This window comes from Protopterus annectens, chromosome 14.part0 (genome assembly GCF_019279795.1).
Source record: "Protopterus annectens isolate FY-2018-M chromosome 14.part0, PAN1.0, whole genome shotgun sequence".
In the NCBI taxonomy this organism is placed as follows: Eukaryota; Metazoa; Chordata; order Ceratodontiformes; family Protopteridae; genus Protopterus; species Protopterus annectens.
In genome coordinates, this window is record NC_056748.1 from 93,404,529 (window position 1) to 93,431,156 (window position 26,628).

The 26,628-nt window shown below is 39.5% G+C and overlaps 1 protein-coding gene across 1 annotated transcript in view; it reads left to right on the forward strand.

Annotated features, from left to right (window-relative positions):
- GFRA1 (GDNF family receptor alpha 1) overlaps positions 1-26,628 on the forward strand; it is a 1,444,022-nt gene that overhangs the window by 1,143,909 nt on the left and 273,485 nt on the right. The window contains exons 5-6 of the mRNA XM_044055824.1: positions 504-613; positions 1,119-1,253. Coding sequence (XP_043911759.1) covers positions 504-613; positions 1,119-1,253 — 245 coding nt within the window. The remainder of the gene's footprint in view (positions 1-503; positions 614-1,118; positions 1,254-26,628) is intronic.

Sequence of the window (26,628 nt, forward strand, 5' to 3'; positions counted from 1 at the left end):
ACATAGCACATCGTAATGCTGTAATCTGGATCCTGGGGTCTAGGTGGGTGAAATGAGTGTTCAGACCACTGCACCCACCAAGTTAACAATCACATTAATAAACAAAAAAATAAAAGAAGCTAATTAGCAATTTATTGTACTGACTACCTGTTTTTGCCTCTGAGAATAGCTTTCTCCCAATGCAGTATTTTTAGCAAACTTTTAGCATTTGTCATAAATTAGTTGTAGCAATGAAAGATTTTCATCTTAGTGAAAGTCAGTGTGTTTGAATCTTATAGTATTACCTCTGTGACCTTCGGAGACTAGTTTCTTTCACAGTTCTCTGCACAATTTAAGGTTCAACTAGGAATGCAGCATTTTACATGTTCTTGTTTGTTCACAGAAATGGTGAAGAGGATGTGCTTTAAAACATGAAAAAAACACTCTTTTCATTGCAAATGTTTAACAAATGTAAATAATTTGAATACTTAACCCTAGAATTTTTTGTCTGTTTCTTTTTGTAGATCCCGGCTTGCAGATTTCTTTACAAACTGCCAGTCAGAGACACGGACTGCTAGTGGCTGCCTTAAAGAAAACTATGCTAACTGTCTGATATCTTACTCTGGGCTAATTGGTAAGATATCGTCTTGAACTTTTTTTCCATTTCTTGTAACATTTCCTCAGCCAGGTGCAGATACATAAAAACATGTCCTAAAAGGCACCTTATCTCCTTACTGTCAGAGTTTGGTTGACATTATAAGTATATTTGACCTCAATAAGCCTGGTATAGTGACTGAAAGATTTTTCTCTTATCTCTAGCTGTTCAATTTTTCCTGCCTGTATCTGCAGCAATGTTACAAACTATACAACATATTTTTTCTTGCCTAGAAAATCCTGGCTTTCAGAATGAACAGAAATGTTTACTAGGCAACATATTAAATGCAAGAATCTGTGGTATAAAAATAACAACAGATGTATTCCATGTTATGGCTGTCTGATGTGTGTTTCAGTGTTAATTATTCATTAATGCATATATACACAGCCTCTTGTTTAAATATTTTGCAGTATTTTCCTCAATTTTTAGTGTGACAGTGGATTTTATGACACCATTAAAATATGTTTATTTATTTTTCTTGTAGGCACTGTTATGACTCCCAATTACTTAGAGAGCAGCGTAATTAGAGTTGCCCCATCATGTGACTGTAGTAACAGTGGGAATGATAAAGAAGAATGTGAAAAATTTTTAAATTTCTTCAGGGACAACACGTGCCTTAGTAAGTACAAACAGCGAGCAGAGATTTTCATTATGCTAACTGCCTTTATTGATTTTACATTTACTGCAGAGTGATTTAGACTTAATTTAGAAGAACATTTCTGAAGCATTGCATATGAGGGATTACGCTATTACTGTTAAATGAGTAAGCTACTGCTGCTAAAACCTACCGAATCTCGTGAAAGAAAAGAGGTTCTGAAGCAGGAGAATGACATGAAAAGAGGATTTCTATGGGAAATAAGGAAGCTCATTTCCAGTACAAACAGTATGACCAGATTGAAAAATGAATTTAAATATATTTATCTCTGATGTAAAAAGGTTGATTCCCAGAACCCCTTTTTGTGATTGCTCATCTCACTTTAACTTCTTTATTTGTACTAATGCCGATCTTTTCCTCTCTCCAGCTTATAATCCCTTATGGGTAATAATATCAGTTCAGTCAGTAGAGTAAACAGCCTCAAGGCCTCATAATTCTTAAGCAATATAATTTCAAAGGACCAAATGATTTAAGTAAATATGAAAAGGGAATGGAAATTAGTTAAAATGTTGGACAGTTCAGCAAAATAACATTTTCTGTGTATTGTGTGATACCGCTATTAAAATATTTCTGTATCAGTTTGCTATAGATAATAAGACAGGAATGCTCAATATGACTAAGCATATGCATGCACTATTTTCTTACTGTTGTAAAACTGAATTATTTTATGCACATCTATAGAATTAATTAATATCATTATAATTAAGACTGCACACTCGCTGACCAGACTCTCAAGACTATAACATCAAACCACTGAGATATCAGAATCACAAAGGTCAAAACTATGAAATATTAAACCCCCTACTTCCGGGGACCAAGGAATGAGCATTAACATGGATCTTGCAGGAATGTGGACCCAGGAATGGGGACGAGCATGGATCCTGTAGGGATGTGGATTGAGGAATGAGTTCTACCATGGTTCCTTCAGGGATGTCAACCCGGGAATAAGTGCTAACATGGGTCCAGTGGAGGTGGAACTCCAGGAGTTCAATATTGTGGTTTCTGATATTTCAATGTTTGGTGCAATTGTCTTTGGATTATAGTCCGTGAACTTTTAGTTACTGTGAAAGTGAACCATCACTTTCACTTAAATATGAAAGTGGGGGATCCTGCAGAATCTGACTCAGTGATTTTAGTGAAAAGAACCATAAACAAGCTTAAAAATAACAATATTTTACCACTCCAATGACAACCAGAAATATGAAACAAAGGTAACAGTTAGTATTTATCCATTTAAAATCTCGCACAGTACCGTAATATTTATTTATTTTTTCTTTATTTATTGATGTTTGATATTGCAGTACCACATACAATGCAACCTTGTGCTCGGCAACTATAGGCCTCATATCTCCAAAACATATCCTGCTAGGTGACTATAAATTAATGTTTCTGACATCTATGCTGTTTAGCCAGAGTATTGTAAAATAGTATTTCTACAAATAAGGAGACAATTTGCTTTTTTTCGCATTCACTAAAGGAGGTTCACCCACTGTCCTTTCCATATTAGGCCAATAGTCATTCTATCCTGTTGTCTGTGATATAAGAAAAGGTAATCCACAATCAGTTTCTACAATACTTGCAAATATACAAGCTCTTAAATGATTTATAGCATGTTTTAGGCTGATATATGGAATAGTTGCTTCCATATTTGTTAACACTGACTGTATCAGAACAGAACAAAATAGGAAGAGAGCAAGATAGGAAGAGAGCAATGCTTACATTGTTAGTCTTCTCTGACTCTATCAACCAGCCTCTTCTTGTCAGACAGCTACCAGACACTGAGACCTGTCAAAGCACATTGATTGTTTACCACTTATCTTGCCAACAGGAAAGTTGGATAGGTCGGTTTCTACACAGAGATGAACCATAGGTATGCTGCAGAGTTCAACATATTAAAGTATTTTTTTCAGGTATTGCCAATAATATGAATTCTTACTACTTAGAAGCTATTGCTCCACAATATTTAAAGGATTCTACATTAAGATGCTATTTTGTGGTTGTAAAAACATATTAAAAATGCTGATGTGCTTTCTTATCACAGAAATTCTGATTGAATGACTCCACTTAAATGCCTCTCACCCTAAACATATGTTCATCTACTAGCAGACCGGTCTCAAATACTCAAAATCAGTTCTTAGAATGGAATATAGTTACAAATTGCAAACAATGTAATTTATTACTCAAAATCTATACTTAGAATGGAATGTCGTTACAAATTGCAAACAATGTAATTTATTTAGCTATATATCTCTTAGCAAAAACCTCAAATTCCATGTCTATGTCATGGGCTCTAGTGTAACAAAATTGGGATCTATTAATCGCACAGCTGGTCTACTGTAAAATGCATGAAAGATCCTCAAATTATGATGAACATCAAGCAGCTAGAAAAGAAACTAAAAATGCACATAAGAAAAAGACAAGCTTCCAATGAGCTCAGTCTAGCCCTGGAAGATAAAAGCAACCACAAATCCTTTTTAGTTATGTCAGGAAAAATAAGAAATAACAACTAACATTGCTATGCACTTATCTACTAACTACACAGATGCAGTGGACATTGCTAACATTCTGACAAATAAATTTATTGCTGACTTTCCCCAAGACATCTATTTTTTTAACACTGTAGCATAACTGTAAACATTTGTGAAAAAGCACTACTGTAAAAAGAAATGTAATATATCACATGCGATATTCACTTCAGTCATGAAGTGAATTCACAGACACAGACACACACACACACACACACACACACACACACACACACACACACACACACACACACACAAACACAATCATATCTATATATCTATATTTGTATGTATATGTATATGTATATCTCTCTCTCTCTCTCTCTCGCTCTTTCATTCTCTCTCTCTCTCTCTCTCTCTCTCCCCCTCCTAGCTGGAGAGCTAGAATAGATATAGATATAGATATATATATATAGATATAGATATAGATATAGATATAGATATAGACACAGATATAGATATAGATATAGATATAGATATAGACATAGATATAGATATAGACACAGATATAGATATATCTATATATAGCTATAGATATAGATATAGCGATCTACTTCATATGTTCAAAATTCCGGAAATCCAACCTCTGATCATCGAAGAGCAGAGGATGGAAGTTGTGAAGTATCAAGCCTTGTGAACAGAGATCACTGTACAGTGAGGAAGAGGAACTTTCCCATTCTCTTCACTATAGTGTGATCTCAGAGTTGGTAATTTAAGCAGCAGTGGGGTCAATATTTCAGAACTTTGTTCCTGTGGTCTTCGATGATCAGAGGTTTGATGTTCCAGAATTTTGAATGGCTCTACTTTAGGACCTCAAAAGTTTAATAGCTCGAATGCATATGGATCAAACCATATGCATTGAATTATTAAACAATCGAAGTCCAAAAAAAAATACACAAAAAAAGGAAGTTAAACTAGTGTAGGCAGGGGGGCAAGCCCCCCTGCACCCCTCTCACCCCCCGCTACTTAAATATACCAACTCTGATATTGCACTTCATTGAAGTAAATGGAAATCTCCACCTAGGAAGATTTCTGTTTACATTTTTGATGTTTTGCACTTTCAGTGTACTTGTGTTGAGAATATCATATTCGATATTCTCGGACTTCGGGCACATAAAGTAGACCCATTTTAAACATATGAGGTAGACACAGATATAGATAAATATTTTCCCCGTAACATTGCAAGACACAATGGTTTGACTGTCTTTCTTGAAATGCTAATCCTTCCTTGTGGAAAGGTACAGGATGCTGTTCTGTGTTCCTCTGAATGGATCATTTTGAAGGGGGGTATAGTTGTGCCCATCTAGTTCCCAGGAATATGAGGCAGCATTTAGTCTAAAGGAAGGGTCAAGAAGACTGTGTGTAGTTTGTCCAGTACCTCCTATCTCTTTCTGATTTTGGGGTTGTCCCTGATTTGAGTTCACATTTTTGCTCTGCCTCCCAATTGCTCATTAAACTAGTGATTTTGTGTGAAAAGGTAGTGGGTTGGATTTAATTAATAATGAAAATAGAGTGTTAGAAATCTTTTACTTTAGAAAATGCATTTTAATTCTCATTTTCCTATTTGTATCGTCAATTTCTCAAACAAACAGTACTAATATTTTAAAACGTGTCCCTGATTGTTCGCGATTATTTCTGTATTTCTCCCTGATTCTGGCGGTAAGAGATTGAGACTGTGTTTCTGTATGTTTTCTGTTGTGGATATGAAATTCTGTTCCTGAGTGGCCAGTCAGTGTTTTGCTAAGAGACACCCTTACTTTGTTTGGACTATGTATGTGCTTCAACATTGTGTACTTTCAAATGTGTATGTTCTTCATTGTTCTCTGCTTTGTTTGGACTGTGTATGTGTTTTATCATTGTATGCTTTGTTTGGACTCTGTATGTGTTTCATTGGTGTGTGCTTTGTTTGGAATGTGCATGTGCTTAATAGTTGTGTGCTTTGTTTAGACTGTGTATGTGCTTCATCTTTGTGTCCTTTGTTTGGACTGTGTATGTGCTTCATCTTTGTGTCCTTTGTTTGGACTGTGTATGAGCTTCTTTGTTGTGTGCTTTGTTTGGACTGTGTATGTGCTTCATCATTGCATGCCTTGTTTGGACTGTGTATGTGCTTCATCATTGTGTGCTTTGGACTGTGTATGTGCTTAACTGTTGTGTGCTTTGGACTGTGTATGTGCTTCATCGTTGTGTGTTTTGTTTGGAATGTGTATGTGCTTCATTGTTGTGTGCTTTGTTTGGAATGTGTATGCGCTTCATTGTTGTGTGCTTTGTTTGGACTGTGTATGTGCTTCATCATTGTGTGCTTTGTTTGGAATGTGTATGTGCTTCATTGTTGTGTACTTTAGACTGTGTATGTGCTTCATTGTTCTGTGCTTTGTTTGGACTGTGTATGTGCTTCATCTTTGTGCACTTTGTTTGGATTGTGTATGTGCTTCATTGTTTAGTGCTTTGTTTGGACTGTGTATGTGCTTCATCATTTTGTTCTTTGTTTGGATTATGTATGTGCCTCATCATTGTGTGCCTTGTTTGGACTATGTATGTGCTTCATTGTTGTGTGCTTTGTTTGGGCTATGTGGTGCTTCATTGTTGTGTGCTTTGCTTAGACTGTGTAGGTGTTTCATTGTATGCTTTGGACTGTGTATGTGCTTCATCGTGTTCTTTGAACTGTGTAGGTGCTTCATTGTTGCGTGCTTTGCTTGGACTGTGTACATGCTTCATTGTGTGCTTTGGACTGTGTATGTGCTTCTTCATTGTGTACTTTGGACTTTGTATGAGCTTTATTGTGTGCTTTATTTGGACTGTGTATGTGCATCATCATTTTGTGCTTTGATTGGACTGTGTATATGCTTCATTATCCTGTGCTTTGGGCTGTGTATATGCTTCATCGTGTTCATTGGACTGTGTAGGTACTTCATTGTTCTGTGCTTTGTTTGGACTTTGTGTGTGCTTCATTGTTCTGAGCTTTGTTTGGACTGTGTATCTGCGTCATCATTGTGCACTTTGTTTGGACTGTGTATGTGCTTCATTGTTCTGTGCTTTGGACTGTGTATATGCTTGATCATGTTCTTTGGACTGTGTAGGTGCTTCATTGTTGTGTGCTTTACTTGGATTGTGTAGGTGCTTCATTGTTGTGTGCTTTGTTTGGACTGTGTATGTGCTTAACTGTTGTGCGCTTTGTTTGGGATGTGTATGTGCTTCATCTTTTTGTGCATTCTTTGGACAGTGTATGTGCTTCATCGTTCTGTTCTTTGTTTGGACTGTGTATGTGCTTCATCATTGTGTGCCTTGTTTGGACTGCGTATGTGCTTCATCATTGTGTGCTTTTGACTATATGCTTTATCATTGTGTGCTTTGTTTTGGCTGTGTAGGTGCTTCATTGTTGTGTTCTTTGCTTGGACTGTGTAGGTGGTTTATTGTTGTGTGCTTTGGACTATGTATGTTCTTCATTATTGTGTACTTTGGACTGTGTATGTGCTTCATTGTTGTGTGCTTTGTTTGGATGGTGTATGTGCTTAACTGTTGTGTGCTTTGGACTGTGTGTGTGTGTGCTTCATCATTGTGTGCTTTGTTTGGACTGTGGATGTGCTTCATTGTTGTCTGCTTTGTTTGGACTGTGTATGTGTTTCATGACTGTGCACTTTTTTAGGACTGCATATGTGTGTCATCACTGTGCACTTTTTTAGGACTATGTATGTGCTTCATTGTTCTGTGCTTTGTTTGGACTGGGTATGTGCTTCATTGTTGTGTGCTTTGTTTGGACTGTGTATGTGCTTGATTGTTGTGTGCTTTGTTTGGACTGTGTATGTGCTTCATTGTTGTGTACTTTGGACTGTGTGTGTGTGCTTCATCATTGTGTGCTTTGGACTGTGAATTTGGACATTGTATGTGGTTCATCGTTATGTTCTCTGTTTGGACTGTGTATGTGCTTCATCATTGTGTGCTTTGGACTGTGTATGTGCGTTATCGTTTTGTGCTTTGTTTGGACTGTGTAGGTGCTTCATTGTGTGCTTTGCTTGGACTGTGTAGGTGCTTCATTGTTGTGTGTTTTGGACTGTGTATGTGCTTTATAATTGTGTACTTTGGACTGTGTATGCTCTTCATTGTTGTTTGTTTTGTTTGGACTGTGTATGTGCTTAACTGTTGTGTGCTTTGTTTGGGGTGTATGTGCTTCATCGTTGTGTGCCTTGTTTGGACTGTGTATGAGTTTCATCATTTTGCACTTTGTTTGGACTGTGTATGTGCTCATTGTGTGCTTTGGATTGTGTATATGCGTCATTGTTCCAGGCTTTGTTTGGAATGTGTGTGTTGTTCATCATATGCTTTGTTTGGACTGTGATTGTGCTTCATCATTGTGCGCTTTGTTTGGAATTTGTATGTGCTTCATTGTTGTATGCTTTGTTTGGAATGTGCATGTGCTTCATTATTGTGTGCTTTGTTTGGACTGTGTATGTGCTTCATCGTTGTGTGCTTTGTTTGGACTGTGTATTTGCTTCATTATTCTGTACTTTCATTTGTGTATGTGCTTCATCATTGTGTTCCTAGTTTGGACTATGTATGTGCTTCATCACTGTGTGCTTTGTTTGGACTGTGTATACCCTTCATCATTGTGTGGTTTGGACTGTGTATGTGCTTCATCATTGTGTGCTTTGTTTAGACTGCGTATGTACTTAACTGTTGTGCATTTTGTTTGGACTGTGTATGTGCTTCGTTTTGTGTGCTTTGGATTGTGTATGTGGTTCATTGTTGTGTGCATTGTTTGGAATGTGTATGTGCTTCATCATTGTGCTCTTTGTTTGGACTATGTATGTGCTTCATTGTTGTGTGCTTAGTTTGGACTGTGTATGTGCTTCATTGTTGTGTGCTTTGCTTGGACTGTACGTGCTTCATTGTTGTGTGCTTTGTTTGGACTATGTATGTGCTTCATTGTTGTGTGCATTGAATTGTGTATGTGCTTCTTTGTTCTGTGCTTTGTTAAAGCTGTGTATGTGCTTCATTGTTGTGTGCTTTGAGTTGTGTATTTTCTTCAGCATTATGGGCTTTGGAATGTGAGTGTTCTTCATTGTTGTGTGCTTTGCTTGGACTGTTTATGTGCTCCATCATTGTGTGCTTTGTTTGGACTGTGTATGTACTTCATCATTGTGTGCTTTGAACTATGTGCTTCATCGTCGTGTGCTTTCGACTGTGTATGTGCCTCATTGTATGCTTCAGACTGTGTATGTGCGTCATCATTGTGTGCTTTGAACTATGTGCTTCATCGTCGTGTGCTTTGAACTGTGTATGTGCTTCATCATTGTGTGCTTTGGACTGTGTATGTGCTTAACTGTTGTGTGCTTTGGACTGTGTATGTGCTTCATCGTTGTGTGTTTTGTTTGGAATGTGTATGTGCTTCATCGTTGTGTGCTTTGTTTGGAATGTGTATGCGCTTCATTGTTGTGTGCTTTGTTTGGACTGTGTATGTGCTTCATCATTGTGTGCTTTGTTTGGAATGTGTATGTGCTTCATTGTTATGTACTTTAGACTGTGTATGTGCTTCATTGTTCTGTGCTTTGTTTGGACTGTGTATGTGCTTCATCTTTGTGCGCTTTGTTTGGATTGTGTATGTGCTTCATTGTTTAGTGCTTTGTTTGGACTGTGTATGTGCTTCATCATTTTGTTCTTTGTTTGGATTATGTATGTGCCTCATCATTGTGTGCCTTGTTTGGACTATGTATGTGCTTCATTGTTGTGTGCTTTGTTTGGGCTATGTGGTGCTTCATTGTTGTGTGCTTTGCTTAGACTGTGTAGGTGTTTCATTGTATGCTTTGGACTGTGTATGTGCTTCATTGTGTTCTTTGAACTGTGTAGGTGCTTCATTGTTTCGTGCTTTGCTTGGACTGTGTACATGCTTCATTGTGTGCTTTGGACTGTGTATGTGCTTCTTCATTGTGTACTTTGGACTTTGTATGCGCTTTATTGTGTGCTTTATTTGGACTGTGTATGTGCATCATCATTTTGTGCTTTGATTGGACTGTGTATATGCTTCATTATCCTGTGCTTTGGGCTGTGTATATGCTTCATCGTGTTCATTGGACTGTGTAGGTACTTCATTGTTCTGTGCTTTGTTTGGACTTTGTGTGTGCTTCATTGTTCTGAGCTTTGTTTGGACTGTGTATCTGCGTCATCATTGTGCACTTTGTTTGGACTGTGTATGTGCTTCATTGTTCTGTGCTTTGGACTGTGTATATGCTTGATCATGTTCTTTGGACTGTGTAGGTGCTTCATTGTTGTGTGCTTTACTTGGATTGTGTAGGTGCTTCATTGTTGTGTGCTTTGTTTGGACTGTGTATGTGCTTAACTGTTGTGCGCTTTGTTTGGGATGTGTATGTGCTTCATCTTTTTGTGCATTCTTTGGACAGTGTATGTGCTTCATCGTTCTGTTCTTTGTTTGGACTGTGTATGTGCTTCATCATTGTGTGCCTTGTTTGGACTGCGTATGTACTTCATCATTGTGTGCTTTTGACTATATGCTTTATCATTGTGTGCTTTGTTTTGGCTGTGTAGGTGCTTCATTGTTGTGTTCTTTGCTTGGACTGTGTAGGTGGTTTATTGTTGTGTGCTTTGGACTATGTATGTTCTTCATTATTGTGTACTTTGGACTGTGTATGTGCTTCATTGTTGTGTGCTTTGTTTGGATGGTGTATGTGCTTAACTGTTGTGTGCTTTGGACTGTGTGTGTGTGTGCTTCATCATTGTGTGCTTTGTTTGGACTGTGGATGTGCTTCATTGTTGTCTGCTTTGTTTGGACTGTGTATGTGTTTCATGACTGTGCACTTTTTTAGGACTGCATATGTGTGTCATCACTGTGCACTTTTTTAGGACTACGTATGTGCTTCATTGTTCTGTGCTTTGTTTGGACTGGGTATGTGCTTCATTGTTGTGTGCTTTGTTTGGACTGTGTATGTGCTTGATTGTTGTGTGCTTTGTTTGGACTGTGTATGTGCTTCATTGTTGTGTACTTTGGACTGTGTGTGTGTGCTTCATCATTGTGTGCTTTGGACTGTGAATTTGGACATTGTATGTGGTTCATCGTTATGTTCTCTGTTTGGACTGTGTATGTGCTTCATCATTGTGTGCTTTGGACTGTGTATGTGCGTTATCGTTTTGTGCTTTGTTTGGACTGTGTAGGTGCTTCATTGTGTGCTTTGCTTGGACTATGTAGGTGCTTCATTGTTGTGTGTTTTGGACTGTGTATGTGCTTTATAATTGTGTACTTTGGACTGTGTATGCTCTTCATTGTTGTTTGTTTTGTTTGGACTGTGTATGTGCTTAACTGTTGTGTGCTTTGTTTGGGGTGTTTGTGCTTCATCGTTGTGTGCCTTGTTTGGACTGTGTATGAGTTTCATCATTTTGCACTTTGTTTGGACTGTGTATGTGCTCATTGTGTGCTTTGGATTGTGTATATGCGTCATTGTTCCAGGCTTTGTTTGGAATGTGTGTGTTGTTCATCATATGCTTTGTTTGGACTGTGATTGTGCTTCATTATTGTGCGCTTTGTTTGGAATTTGTATGTGCTTCATTGTTGTATGCTTTGTTTGGAATGTGCATGTGCTTCATTATTGTGTGCTTTGTTTGGACTGTGTATGTGCTTCATCGTTGTGTGCTTTGTTTGGACTGTGTATTTGCTTCATTATTCTGTACTTTCATTTGTGTATGTGCTTCATCATTGTGTTCCTAGTTTGGACTATGTATGTGCTTCATCACTGTGTGCTTTGTTTGGACTGTGTATACCCTTCATCATTGTGTGGTTTGGACTGTGTATGTGCTTCATCATTGTGTGCTTTGTTTAGACTGCGTATGTACTTAACTGTTGTGCATTTTGTTTGGACTGTGTATGTGCTTCGTTTTTGTGTGCTTTGGATTGTGTATGTGGTTCATTGTTGTGTGCATTGTTTGGAATGTGTATGTGCTTCATCATTGTGCTCTTTGTTTGGACTATGTATGTGCTTCATTGTTGTGTGCTTAGTTTGGACTGTGTATGTGCTTCATTGTTGTGTGCTTTGCTTGGACTGTGTACGTGCTTCATTGTTGTGTGCTTTGTTTGGACTATGTATGTGCTTCATTGTTGTGTGCCTTGAATTGTGTATGTGCTTCTTTGTTCTGTGCTTTGTTAGAGCTGTGTATGTGCTTCATTGTTGTGTGCTTTGAGTTGTGTATTTTCTTCAGCATTATGGGCTTTGGAATGTGAGTGTTCTTCATTGTTGTGTGCTTTGCTTGGACTGTTTATGTGCTCCATCATTGTGTGCTTTGTTTGGACTGTGTATGTACTTCATCATTGTGTGCTTTGAACTATGTGCTTCATCGTCATGTGCTTTGGACTGTGTATGTGCCTCATTGTATGCTTCAGACTGTGTATGTGAGTCATCATTGTGTGCTTTGAACTATGTGCTTCATCGTCGTGTGCTTTGAACTGTGTATGTGCTTCATTGTTCTGTACTTTCAACTTTGTATGTGCTTCATCGTTGTTTGCTTTGTTTGGACTGTGTATCCACTTCATTGCTGTGTGCTTTGTTTGGACTGTGTATCCACTTCATTGTTGTGTGCTTTGTTTGGACTGTGTATGTTCTTTATTGTTGTGTGCTTTGTTTGGACTGTGTATGTGCATCATCATTGTGTGCCTTGTTTGGAATGTGTATGTGCTTCATCGTTGTGTTCCGTGCTTGGACTGTGTATGTGCTTCATTTTTCTCTGCTTTGGAATGGGTATGTTCTTCATCATTGTGTGCCTTGTATGGACTGTTTATGCATTTCATTGTTGTGTGCTTTGTTGGAACTGTGTGTGTGCTTTATCTTTGGGTGCTTTGTTTGGAATGTGTATGTTCTCCATCACTGTAGGCTTTGTTTGGACTGTGTGTGTGCTTCACCATTGTGTGCTTTCTTTGGAGTGTGGATGTGCTTCATCGTTGTGTGCCCATTTGGACTATGTATGTGCTACATTGTTGTGTGTTTGGTTTGGACTGTGTATGTACCTCGTTGTGTGCCTTATTTGGACTGTGTATGTGTTTCATCATTGCATTCTTTGTTTGGACTGTGTATGTGCTTCATCATTGTATTTTTGTTTGGACTATGTATGTGCTTTATTATTGTGTTTTTTATTTGGACTGTGTATGTGCTTCATTGTTATGTGATTTGTTTGGACTATGTATGTGCCTCATCTTTGTTGTGATTTATTTGGAATGTGCATGTTCTTCATTGTTGTGTACTTTGTTTGAATTATGTATGTGCTTCATTGTTATGTGCTTTATTTGAACTGTGCATGTACTTCATCATTGTGTTCTTTGTTTGGACTGTGTATGTACTTCATCATTGGGTGCTTTGGACTGGGTATGTTCTTCATCTTTGTGTGCTTTGTTTGGAATGTGAATGTTCTTCATTCTTGTTTGCTTTGGACTGTGCATCTGCTTCATCTTTCTGTGCTTTCTTTGGAGCATATGTGTTCTTCATTGTTGTGTGCTTTGTTTGGACTGGGTGTGTGCTTCATTTTTGTGTACTGTGGACCGTGTGTGTGTTTCATGATTGTGAGCTTTGGACTGTGAAGGTTCTTCATCATTGTGCATTTTGTTTGGACTGTGCATGCGCTTCATCATTGTGTACTTTGGACTGTGCATGAGCTTCATTGTTGTGTGCTTTGTTTGGAATGTGCATGTGCTTCATTATTGTGTGCTTTGTTTGGACTGTGTATGTGCTTCATCGTTGTGTGCTTTGTTTGGACTGTGTATTTGCTTCATTATTCTGTACTTTCATTTGTGTATGTGCTTCATCATTGTGTTCCTAGTTTGGACTATGTATGTGCTTCATCACTGTGTGCTTTGTTTGGACTGTGTATACCCTTCATCATTGTGTGGTTTGGACTGTGTATGTGCTTCATCATTGTGTGCTTTGTTTAGACTGCGTATGTACTTAACTGTTGTGCATTTTGTTTGGACTGTGTATGTGCTTCGTTTTTGTGTGCTTTGGATTGTGTATGTGGTTCATTGTTGTGTGCATTGTTTGGAATGTGTATGTACTTCATCATTGTGCTCTTTGTTTGGACTATGTATGTGCTTCATTGTTGTGTGCTTAGTTTGGACTGTGTATGTGCTTCATTGTTGTGTGCTTTGCTTGGACTGTGTACGTGCTTCATTGTTGTGTGCTTTGTTTGGACTATGTATGTGCTTCATTGTTGTGTGCATTGAATTGTGTATGTGCTTCTTTGTTCTGTGCTTTGTTAGAGCTGTGTATGTGCTTCATTGTTGTGTGCTTTGAGTTGTGTATTTTCTTCAGCATTATGGGCTTTGGAATGTGAGTGTTCTTCATTGTTGTGTGCTTTGCTTGGACTGTTTATGTGCTCCATCATTGTGTGCTTTGTTTGGACTGTGTATGTACTTCATCATTGTGTGCTTTGAACTATGTGCTTCATCGTCGTGTGCTTTGGACTGTGTATGTGCCTCATTGTATGCTTCAGACTGTGTATGTGCGTCATCATTGTGTGCTTTGAACTATGTGCTTCATCGTCGTGTGCTTTGAACTGTGTATGTGCTTCATTGTTCTGTACTTTCAACTTTGTATGTGCTTCATCGTTGTTTGCTTTGTTTGGACTGTGTATCCACTTCATTGCTGTGTGCTTTGTTTGGACTGTGTATCCACTTCATTGTTGTGTGCTTTGTTTGGACTGTGTATGTTCTTTATTGTTGTGTGCTTTGTTTGGACTGTGTATGTGCATCATCATTGTGTGCCTTGTTTGGAATGTGTATGTGCTTCATCGTTGTGTTCTGTGCTTGGACTGTGTATGTGCTTCATTTTTCTCTGCTTTGGAAAGGGTATGTTCTTCATCATTGTGTGCCTTGTATGGACTGTTTATGCATTTCATTGTTGTGTGCTTTGTTGGAACTGTGTATGTGCTTTATCTTTGGGTGCTTTGTTTGGAATGTGTATGTTCTCCATCACTGTAGGCTTTGTTTGGACTGTCTATGTGCTTCATCATTGTGTGCTTTGTTTGGACTGTGTATGTGCTTCATTGTTGTGCGCTTTATTTGGACTGTATATGCTCTTCATTGTTGTGTACTTTATTTGGATTGTGTTTGTGGTTCATCTTTGTGTACTTTTTTGCAATGTGTATATTCTTCATCGTTGTGTGCTTGGTTTGGACTGTGTGTGTGCTTCACCATTGTGTGCTTTCTTTGGAGTGTGGATGTGCTTCATCGTTGTGTGCCCATTTGGACTATGTATGTGCTACATTGTTGTGTGTTTGGTTTGGACTGTGTATGTACCTCGTTGTGTGCCTTATTTGGACTGTGTATGTGTTTCATCATTGTATTCTTTGTTTGGACTGTGTATGTGCTTCATCATTGTATTTTTGTTTGGACTATGTATGTGCTTTATTATTGTATTTTTTATTTGGACTGTGTATGTGCTTCATTGTTATGTGATTTGTTTGGACTATGTATGTGCCTCATCTTTGTTGTGATTTATTTGGAATGTGCATGTTCTTCATTGTTGTGTGCTTTGTTTGAATTATGTATGTGCTTCATTGTTATGTGCTTTATTTGAACTGTGCATGTACTTCATCATTGTGTTCTTTGTTTGGACTGTGTATGTACTTCATCATTGGGTGCTTTGGACTGGGTATGTTCTTCATCTTTGTGTGCTGTGTTTGGAATGTGAATGTTCTTCATTCTTGTTTGCTTTGGACTGTGCATCTGCTTCATCTTTCTGTGCTTTCTTTGGAGCATATGTGTTCTTCATTGTTGTGTGCTTTGTTTGGACTGGGTGTGTGCTTAATTTTTGTGTACTGTGGACTGTGTGTGTGTTTCATGATTGTGAGCTTTGGACTGTGAAGGTTCTTCATCATTGTGCATTTTGTTTGGACTGTGCATGCGCTTCATCATTGTGTACTTTGGACTGTGCATGAGCTTCATTGTTGTGTGCTTTGTTTGGACTGTGTATGTGCTTCATTGTTGTGTGCTTTCTTTGGACTGTGTATGTGCTTCATCTTTGTGTGCCTTGTTTGGACTGTGTATGTGCTTCATCGTTGTGCACTTTGTTTGGACTCTATATGTCCTTCATTGTTGTGTGCTTTGTACTGTGTATGTGCTTCTTTGTTCTGTGTTTTGTTTGAACTGTGTATGTGCTTCATCATTGTGTGCTTTGGACTGTGTATGTGCTTTATCATTGTGTGCTTTGGACTGTGTAGGTGCTTCATTGTTGTGTGCTTTGCTTCATTGTTTGCTTTGGATTGTGTATATGTGTCATCATTCTGGGCTTTGTTTGGATTGTGTGTTGTTCATCGTATGCTTTGTTGGACTGTGTAAGTGCTTCATCATTATGCACTTTGTTTGGACTGTGTATGTGCTTCATTGTTGTGTGCTTTGGACTGGGTTTGTGCTTCATCATTCTGTGCTTTGTTTGGACTGTCTATGTGCTTCATCATTGTGTGCTTTGGACTGTGTATGTGCTTCATCGTTGTGTGCTTTGTTTGGACTGTGTATGTGCTTCATTATTCTGTACTTTCAGCTGTGTATCCGCTTCATCATTGTGTGCTTTGTTTGGACTGTTTATGTCCTTCATCATTGTGTGCTTTGGACTGTGTATGTGCTTTATCATTGTGTGCTTTGGACTGTGTAGGTGCTTCATTGTTGTGTGCTTTGCGTGGACAGTGTAGGTGCTTCATTGTTGTGTGCTTTGACTGTGTATGTGCTTCATCATTGTGTACTTTGTTTGGACTGCGTATGTGCTTCATCGTTGTGTGCTTTGTTTAGACTGTGTATGTGCTTAACTGTTGTGCATTTTGTTTGGACTGTGTATGTGCTTCATTGTTGTGTGCTTTGGACTGTGTATGTGCTTCATTGTTGTGTGTGTTGTTTGGACTGTGTATGTGCTTCATCGTTGTGCTCTTTGGACTGTGTATGTGCTTCTTCATTTTGCTCTTTGTTTGGACTGTGTATGTGCTTCATTGTTGTGTGCTTTGTTTGGACTGCGTATGTGCTTCCTTGTTGTGTGCTTTGTTTGGACTGTGTATGTTCTTCATTGTTGTGTGCATTGAACTGTGCATCTGCTTCTTTGTTCTGTGCTTTGTTCGAACTGTGTATGTGCCTCATTGTTGTGTGCTTTGGGTTGTGTATATGCTTCATCTTTGCATGCTTTGTTTGGAATGTGTGAGTTCTTCATTGTTGTGTGCTTTGCTTGGACTGTGTATGTGCTTCATCATTGTGCGCTTTGTTTGGACTGTGTATGTACTTCATTGTTGTGTGCCTTGTTTGGACTGTATGTGCCTCATTGTTGTATGCTTCAGACTGTGTATGTGCATCATCATTGTGTGCTTTATTTGGACTATGAGCTTCATCATTGTGTGCTTCGTCTGGAATGTGTATGTGCTTCATTGTTATATGCTTTTTTTTGGAATGTGCATGGGCTTTATTGTTGTGTGCTTTGCTTGGACTGTGTATCCACTTCATTGTTGTGTGCATTGTTTGGACTGTGTATGTTTTTCATTGTTGTGTGCTTTGTTTGGACTGTGTATGTGCGTCATCGTTATGTGCCTTGTTTAGACTGTGTATGTGCTTTATCGTTGTGTGCCTTCTTTGGAATGTTTATGTGCGTCATAATTGTGTGCTTTGGACTGTGTATGTGCTTCCTCGTTGTGTGCTTTATTTGAACTGTGTAGGTGCTTTATTGTTGTGTGCTTTGGAATGTGTATGTGCCTCATCATTGTGTGCCTTGTATGGACTGTTTATGCGTTTTACTGTGTGCTTTGTTTGGACTGTGTGTGCTTTATCTTTGTGTGCTTTGTTTGGATTGTGTATTTTCTTCATCATTGTAGGCTTTGTTTGGACTGTGTATGTGCTTCAGCACTGTGTGCTATGTATGGACTGTGTATGCACTTCATTGTTGTGTACTTTGGATTATATGTTTGTCTCATCTCTGTGTGCTTTTTTTGCAATGTGCATGTTCTTCATCATTGTATGCTTTGTTTGGACTGTGTGTGTGCTTCACCATTGTGTGCTTTGGAGTGTGGATGTGTTTCCTCATGGTGTGCTTTGTTTGGAATGTATATTTTCTTCATTGTGTGCTATGCTTGGACTGTGTATGTGCTTCATCATTGGATGCTTTGTTTGGACTGTGTATGTTCTTCATCGTTGTGTGCCCTTTTGGACTATGTATGTGCGTCATTGTTGTGTGTGCTTTGTTTGAACTGTGTAGGTGCTTCATCATTGTATTTTTTGTTTGGACTCTGTATGTGCTTTATCATTGTGTTTTTTATTTGTACTGTGTATGTGCTTCATTGTTGTGTGACTTGTTCGGACTATGTGTGTGCCTCATCTTTATGTGCTTTATTTGGAATGTGCATGTTCTTCATTGTTGTGTGCTTTGTTTGGATTATGTATGTGCTTCATTGTTGTGTGCTTTATTTGAACTGTGTATGTACTTCATCATTGTGTACTTTGGACTGTGCATGTGCTTCATCATTGTGTGCTTTTGATTGGGTATGTGCTTTATCTTTGTGTGCTTTCTTTGGAATATATGTGTTCTTCATTGTTGTGTGCTTTGTTTGGACTGTGTATGTGCTTCGTCGTTGCGTGCCTTGTTTGGACTGTGTATGTGCTTCATCACTGTGTGCTTTGTTTGGACTGTGTATGTGCTTCATCACTGTGTGCCTTGTTTGAACTGTGTATGTACTTCATCATTGTGTTCTTTGGACTGTGTATGTGCTTCATCACCGTGTGCTTTGTTTGGATTGTGTATGTGCTTCATTGTTGTTCTCTGGGAATGTTTGATTCATATAACGTTTAACCTGCTCTTGTTATTTGTTGCTCTTCTTTGTTCTTGAGGCATGTTAGATACTGTTTACATCAGTTGGAATGGAGACCAAAATTGTCCCAGGCAGTGGATTTGCTGAACACCTTATCTTATACTTACTGTTTATGTTATTATGGTGAATTGTGCGCACTTGATTTATTACATTTGTGTATTTTCTGTAAATCTGATATTTTCCCAGGGTGTTTCTTTGTGAAGTAGTACCTCATATTTGATATACAGTGGATAGATGTTTACACACCCCTATTAAAATGCCAGGTTTTTGTGATATAAAAAATGAGACCGCAATAAATAATTTTAAACCATTTCCCACCTTTAATGTGACCTATAACCTGTGCAATTTAATTGAAAAACAAACAAGTCTGTTAGGGGAAAAATATAAAAAATAAAAGACATGCAATACGCTGTTTGCATAAGTGTGCACACCCTTAAAAAATATTTTGTTGAAGCACCTTATGATTTAATTACAGCATTCAATCTTCTTGGGTACACACCTGTTATCAATTAAGGAGACTCTGATTAACCCTAAATAAAGTTCAGCTATCCTAGTAGGATTTTCCTGACATTTAGTCAGTTGCTTGCTGCATCAAAAGCCATGGTTTGCAGAGAGTTTGCAAAGCATCAAAGGGATCTCATTGTTGAAAGGTTATCAGTCAGGATAAGGATACAAAAACTATCCACAGCATTGGATATACCATGGAACACAGTGAAGACAGTCATCCAAAAGTGGAGAAAATATGGGACAACAGTGACATTGCAAAGAACTGGACATCCCTCCAAAATTGATGAAAAGACAAGACAAAAACTGGTCAGGGAGGCTGCAAAGAGACCTATAGCAACACTGAAGGAGCTGAAGGATTTTCTGGCAAGTACTGGTTGTGTATTACATGTGACAACAATCTCCCATATTCCCCATATGTCTTTTTTTGCCAACTTTTTATATCCACTGTATATTATATTTTATTTATTCTTTCCAAACAAATTTAATTTTCTTTAACATTGTAAAAGAGTGTGGGCTTAAGCTGTAAAATAAAGTTGAAGTTGGAACCATCAGAAACTCTTCTCACAACTCAAGCCTACATAGTGGAATAGTAGTAGGTGACCTTCAGTCCCAAAGGATCATGGGTTTGCAACTTTATTGGACTGATTCAAGCAGTACCTTCTGTGGCTGTGCAATCTGATCCAGAATTGACAGTCCTTTCCACACTCTAAGCAGCAATAGACAGATATTGGTCCAGTATCAGGGGCACAGATTTTTCTGAGAGCTCTCTTATCCTCTGCTCTCCTTGCCAAGGTGGTTTCATACACATTGAGAGCTTCCTTCACATCCTGTTTCCAGGTAATCCTGTCTGAGGTGAGAGAATACCAGGTGCTCCCGCTGATGGAGAGAGCACTGACATCACACTTGCATATGTCCTTGTATCGCAACTTGGATCACCCTTTTGACCTCTTTCCAGATTCCAGATCTCCAAAAAGGAGATCTTTCTTTATTTGGCCATCTGTCATGCATGAGACATGACCCAACCAATGCATACATCACTGTTTCAGGAGGTTGAACATGGAGGGTGTGCCCGTCCTCTCAAGCACTGTGTTGTTGGAGATCTTGTCCTGCCATGAGATACCAAGTGTGTGCCTAAGGCAGCACACCTGGAATAAATTGAGCTGCTGCTCTTGTTTTGAGCACAGAGTTCATGTTTTACTGGCATACAGTAATGTGCTCAAAACACAAGTTGTGTAAACATGCACCTTGGTGTGCACAGTGAGCTTATTATTAGCCCATACTCTCCTTGTCAGCCTGAAAAACATTGTAGCAGCTTTTCCAATGCACTTATTCACCTTGAAATCAAGCAGTAAATTGTCAGAGACTGTAAACTCCAGGCAGACAAACTCATGGACAACCTCCATCTCATAGTTGCCCATCTTGATTGATGGCTCATTGCCCACATTTTGGCCCACCACCTGGGTCTTCTTTAAACTGATTGTGAGGCCATATTCCATACATGTATTAGCAAAGTGAGTCATGAGTAACTGAAGTTTTTGCTGAATGTGAGCCACAATAGTTGCATCATCAGCGAATAGGCACCCCTTAGATGCTTCCTAAGTACCCTGGTCTTCAGTCTAAGACTCAACAGTTTGAAGAGGTTGTCATCCATTCTGGTGTGGAGGAAGATACCCTCTGTAGCAGGTGTGAAAGCAAATTTCAACAAAACTGAAAAGAATACCCCAAACAATGTTGAGCCAGTACCTCCTACCTGTGCCTTACTCCACTGACAATCTTGAAAGGTTTGAATGTGGATCCGTCATGCATGATGGTAGCTTCATGCCTTCATGGAAGGCCCTGATAATGTTTAGCAGCATTGGAGGACAGATGATCTTTGCCAGAATCACAAACAGACCTTTTCTACCGACGAAGTTGAATGCCTTGGTCAGATCAATGAAGGCAATATACAGAGGTTTGTTTTGCTCCCTGCAATTTTCTTGTAGTTGCCTAACAGAGAAAACCATCTCTATAGCAGACTGTTCGGCACTTAACTCACAGTGAGACTCAGGGTAAATACTCCTTGCAAGAACAATGATCCTCTTCAGGACAACACCTGCAAACAGCTTCCTCATGGTATACAGAAGGAAGATGATGTGATAATTTTTACAATCATTTTTCTCATCCTTATTCTTATAGATAGTAACCATGTTAACATCCCTCATATCTTGTGGTACACTACCTTCTCTCCAGCATTGGAAAAGTATTGCATGCAGCTCTGAGATTAGGGTACCATTGGCACATTTAAGGATTTCTGAGGGAATACCATCTTTCCTGGGTGCAATTCCAGAGAAGAGTGCTTTTAGTGTATCGTTGAGTTCCTCCAAGTTGCGCTCAACATCGAGTTCAGTCATAGTTGGCAGAGGCTCGATGGTATTCAGGGCTCTTTCTGTAACTATGGTCACTGGTATACAGCTGTAATTAGTGTTCCACCCAGCATTCCATCTGCTTGGTTCTGTCCTTCAAGACCTGGCTTATGGCCAACTTAAGTGGGGCGATATTCCGGCTGATGGCTTGCTCGATCCCAATGTACATTCCTCGCATGTGACTAATGTCCATGGCCTGCTGAATCTTGAAGAAAAGTTGGAGTGAATAATCATTTGCACACCACTGAGCTACCTGCTGCACTTGACTACAAGTACACTGGAGTGCCTGCAAGTTCTCCTCATTGGACAACGACCTGTATGCAACCAGTGCCTGTCTCTTCTTCTCAATCAGGGGTGTCTGCACTTCAGTGTGGGCTTCAAATCAGCACACCTGACTGTCTTCTTTCCAAAGATAGATATTGCAGTATTGTAGATAGCATCTCATAGTTTTTCCCATCTCTTGTTGGTGTCAGTACCATCTCGGTAGGGCAAATCCTCTTCAAGTGCTTGAACAAACTTGAGTACTTTTGAGGGGTCAGGAGTCTTGCCTATATCAATGCATGGCCTCCCTTACTTTTAAGAGTGAAAGAACCTTCCCATCTGGATGTTCATCTTACTACACATGAGGAAGTGGGCGGTACCACAGTCTGTGCTATGGTTACTGTGTATTACCCTGACACTACCTAAGTTGGTGCCAGTGTTTCAATCTGAAACTTTGTGTTGGGGCTTGAAATTGAAGAAGGTGTTGGTTATGCAGAGGTCATATTGGAAACCAAATTCAAGGAGGCACTGTCCGTTTACATTCATCTTTCCAGTTCCAAACTATCCCAGACAGGATGACCAGCTGTGATGGTCATTGCGATGCCCCATCTCTGGCCCAGTAATCAAGGAGCCTCAGTCCTCACCACAGTGGGGGATGTACACACTATGAAGATGACAAGTACACACACAGTAAAGTGCAATTTCCCTTAAGAGCACAGAGAGCCACAGTCAGTATGGGGCTGGTTTCTCCCTCTTTCTCCAGATCCCCAATAAGACTCCCAACTGGCACAGCTATAGAGTTGAGATCTCAGCTGATTGGCCAAGCCAAGACCTCCAGCACCCTCTCTGTCCAACCAGTGCTTTGTGTCATTGCCGAAGTAGCTGACACCTGGGAAAGGCTGGCACAGATTTACTAGCTATGCCCCCTTTTACCTGACTATAAGGTAGTTATTACTGCCACTAGCCAACTCTTTATCAGCTACTTTAAGGCCTTTAACAAAGGGTGTCCAATCTTACTGAGGATTGCTACTATTAATCCAAATGTTAGTTTGACCAAGAGCAAGCCCATTAGCAGTGGCCCACAGTGTCACCAAATAAATATGCAAGTGCTTCCAGAACATAAATATGTCTCATAAATATCAGCCACAATGATGGGTTTAAATATATTTAATAATAAATAATAACAGAACAAGAAAATACTCAGTAAATAAACACAGTTACATCAGAGTTCAAAATCACATGAAATACTTAAAACAGCATTGCAAGACAGTCTCAAATAAATAAAGAAAACATCTAAGCTATACTTCACTATATTCCTGTCTGTATCTAAGAGAAATTACTGTACCCTAGTTGACTTACTTACAGAGCCAGGCAAGACAGATGTGGTCAGTGAGTCTTCCAGCTGATCCTGTCAGGTCAAAGACAAAATACAGAATGTCCAGTCTCTGTCAGAGAGTTCTTACATTAATATATCAAATATTACTGCTGGGTTAGCTTGCAGGATAACATCACTTCTTGTCATCTTACTTTGTTCCCAAGCTAAAGCCCAATTGCTAGAAAATGCCAGCCTTTAGCATCTACTTGAGAAAAATGCATATCCCTCAGATCTTTGCAGCTGCTGCAAGACATAAAATAATAAAACACTCACAAGACAATGCAGAAGGCTCTCTAGTTTCAGACATCCTGTCTCCTTGCTATATTGAAACTATCTTTTATGGTGCAGTTATAAAATAATGTAATTTCAACTATTTTTCTGAAGTTTTGCAAGTTAACCATCTATAGGGTACACTGTAGATACACCTTTAAGCTTAGTACTTTACAAACCCTTTCAACACACACTTCTCTACCAGCAGTTTGATGTACAGACAACATACAGTACTAATACATTTGTAACACAAGCATATGAATCATGTTGATATTCACAAATGGTATATGATTTACAAAATTCCAGCTAGCTGTGCTGGCAGTACCTCCTTTTGTCACAGTCATTGCCAACTCTGACATTAAAATCACTAAGAATAAAAATGTTTCATGGGAAGGGACCTCACTGATGGCAGCACTAAGTTCATTACAGAACTTCTTGTTGACTTCCTGGGCAGAAGTTAAAGTAGGAGCATAGCTGATGAAGATGTTAACCATAGCCACTGGTGTTTGTAAATCATTTCTCTTTCACAGTGAACTAGAACAAAATAGGGGTTTGGCAGTCAAGGGTGCAAGGGTGCAAGTCTAGCCCATGAACTAGTCATAACTTGTCCTCAAACTGCACTCCTTCTATAATTAAGCAGCAATATCATGTTTAGAAAGTTTGTTATTTATTTTGCAATAATGAAGCAGCAGTCCCACATAGCATATTTTGGGTCTATATTACGTGATCGAATGATTACGTGATCGAACACCTAAACATCGACCACATAATATCGAAAGCAAAAAACAGCGAATGGCCAATTTAATGCAGGGAAAGATTTCCCTTGGCCGTTCGCTGGATTTTGCAATTTTCTCCACTGTGGAGTGATCTTGGAGTTGGTATATTTAGTTAGGAGGGTGTGGGGGCAAAGCCCCCCACTTAGTTTGGCTGTAAAGTTAATTTTTTTTTTTTGTGGCGGACGGTAATGTTTCCTGGCGGCATTCGCTATTTTGCAGTTCGATATTACGTGGTCGATGTTTAGATGTTCGATCTCCTAATCATTTGATCACATAATATAGACCCCATATTTCTTGGAAGAAAGTAACAACATCACTGCTTCCAGTGAATCCTCACTTAAAGCCCATCAGTAAGATAATGGTTCAACCACCGTCATTAAACAAAAGCTGAATCCTAATTGATACAAGGCAGAATCAGGTAAAAACATTATGTCTTCCATTAGTATATAGTTCAGAATATTTATGAGTCCATAATCATGAGGAAAGAAGAACTGGATCATACTTTTCACTGAGCATGCAAAATCAGTGACTGCAGTGGGGGATAAGAAGGTGAGTCTAAGGGAGGATTTTTAATAGTTGATTAAGACAGCTAAATGACACTTGAGGAGCAGTTCACCTGGGCCAGAACAGAATTTGTGTGCAGTATCAATAAGGGGGAAGTAAAAAGGACGACAAAGGAGCGGGTAAAGAACCTGGGACTACTGAACACCCCCTGAGTATGCAGTGAACAGCTTACTGAGAGGGCAGTAATGAACAATGATGGAATGTATCTTCAGGGGGTGAGACTACAGACACAAAAAAAGTAATGTAGCCACCAATGGTTCCAGGTCAGGCCACTCATTCACCATTAAATGCAGGTCTACAGGAGGTATAAGTACTGCAATATGAGGTCAGTTAGTCCTGGAAGTATCCACCAGTAATGTACATGGGATGGTGGACAAATGATATAACCAAAGATCAGACATTAGAGGAGCTGGGGCCATTATCCCCTCAAACTTAATGCCAAAAATGTACAAAAGTCCACTTTTGTAAAATAAATTATTTCTCATCAGACCTCATAGATAAAACAACCCTTAAGACAGACATTGTAATTAGATTTAGATACCGTTTAGTATAACCCCCATCCTCTGATTATCACATCTCCACTGTAGTTACAAAATCATTCTGTTTTCCCAATTAATACCCAAGGGCATCCCACCCATAACCAGTGAAGTCTTACTTCCACTGTCCTCATTACTTATCTGCCCTTTTATTGTATAAAAAATCACATTTTAGTACGTAGTTAATGAAATATATCACTCACTTGATAGAACCCAAAGGTCTCCAACCAAAGAAGTCACTGGCCTAATGGTCTGTAGGCCTACAGCCTGATTAGCTGCCCTTTTCTCTGTGTCACTGGCCTAATGGTCTGTAGGCCTACAGCCTGATTAGCTGCCCTTTTCTCTGTGTCACTGGCCTAATGGTCTGTAGGCCTACAGCCTGATTAGCTGCCCTTTTCTCTGTGTCACTGGCCTAATGGTCTGTAGGCCTACAGCCTGATTAGCTGCCCTTTTCTCTGTGTCACTGGCCTAATGGTCTGTAGGCCTACAGCCTGATTAGCTGCCCTTTTCTCTGTGTCACTGGCCTAATGGTCTGTAGGCCTACAGCCTGATTAGCTGCCCTTTTCTCTGTGTCACTGGCCTAATGGTCTGTAGGCCTACAGCCTGATTAGCTGCCCTTTTCTCTGTGTCACTGGCCTAATGGTCTGTAGGCCTACAGCCTGATTAGCTGCCCTTTTCTCTGTGTCACTGGCCTAATGGTCTGTAGGCCTACAGCCTGATTAGCTGCCCTTTCTCTGTGTCACTGGCCTAATGGTCTGTAGGCCTACAGCCTGATTAGCTGCCCTTTCTCTGTGTCACTGGCCTAATGGTCTGTAGGCCTACAGCCTGATTAGCTGCCCTTTTCTCTGTGTCACTGGCCTAATGGTCTGTAGGCCTACAGCCTGATTAGCTGCCCTTTTCTCTGTGTCACTGGCCTAATGGTCTGTAGGCCTACAGCCTGATTAGCTGCCCTTTTCTCTGTGTCACTGGCCTAATGGTCTGTAGGCCTACAGCCTGATTAGCTGCCCTTTTCTCTGTGTCACTGGCCTAATGGTCTGTAGGCCTACAGCCTGATTAGCTGCCCTTTTCTCTGTGTCACTGGCCTAATGGTCTGTAGGCCTACAGCCTGATTAGCTGCCCTTTTCTCTGTGTCACTGGCCTAATGGTCTGTAGGCCTACAGCCTGATTAGCTGCCCTTTTCTCTGTGTCACTGGCCTAATGGTCTGTAGGCCTACAGCCTGATTAGCTGCCCTTTCTCTGTGTCACTGGCCTAATGGTCTGTAGGCCTACAGCCTGATTAGCTGCCCTTTTCTCTGTGTCACTG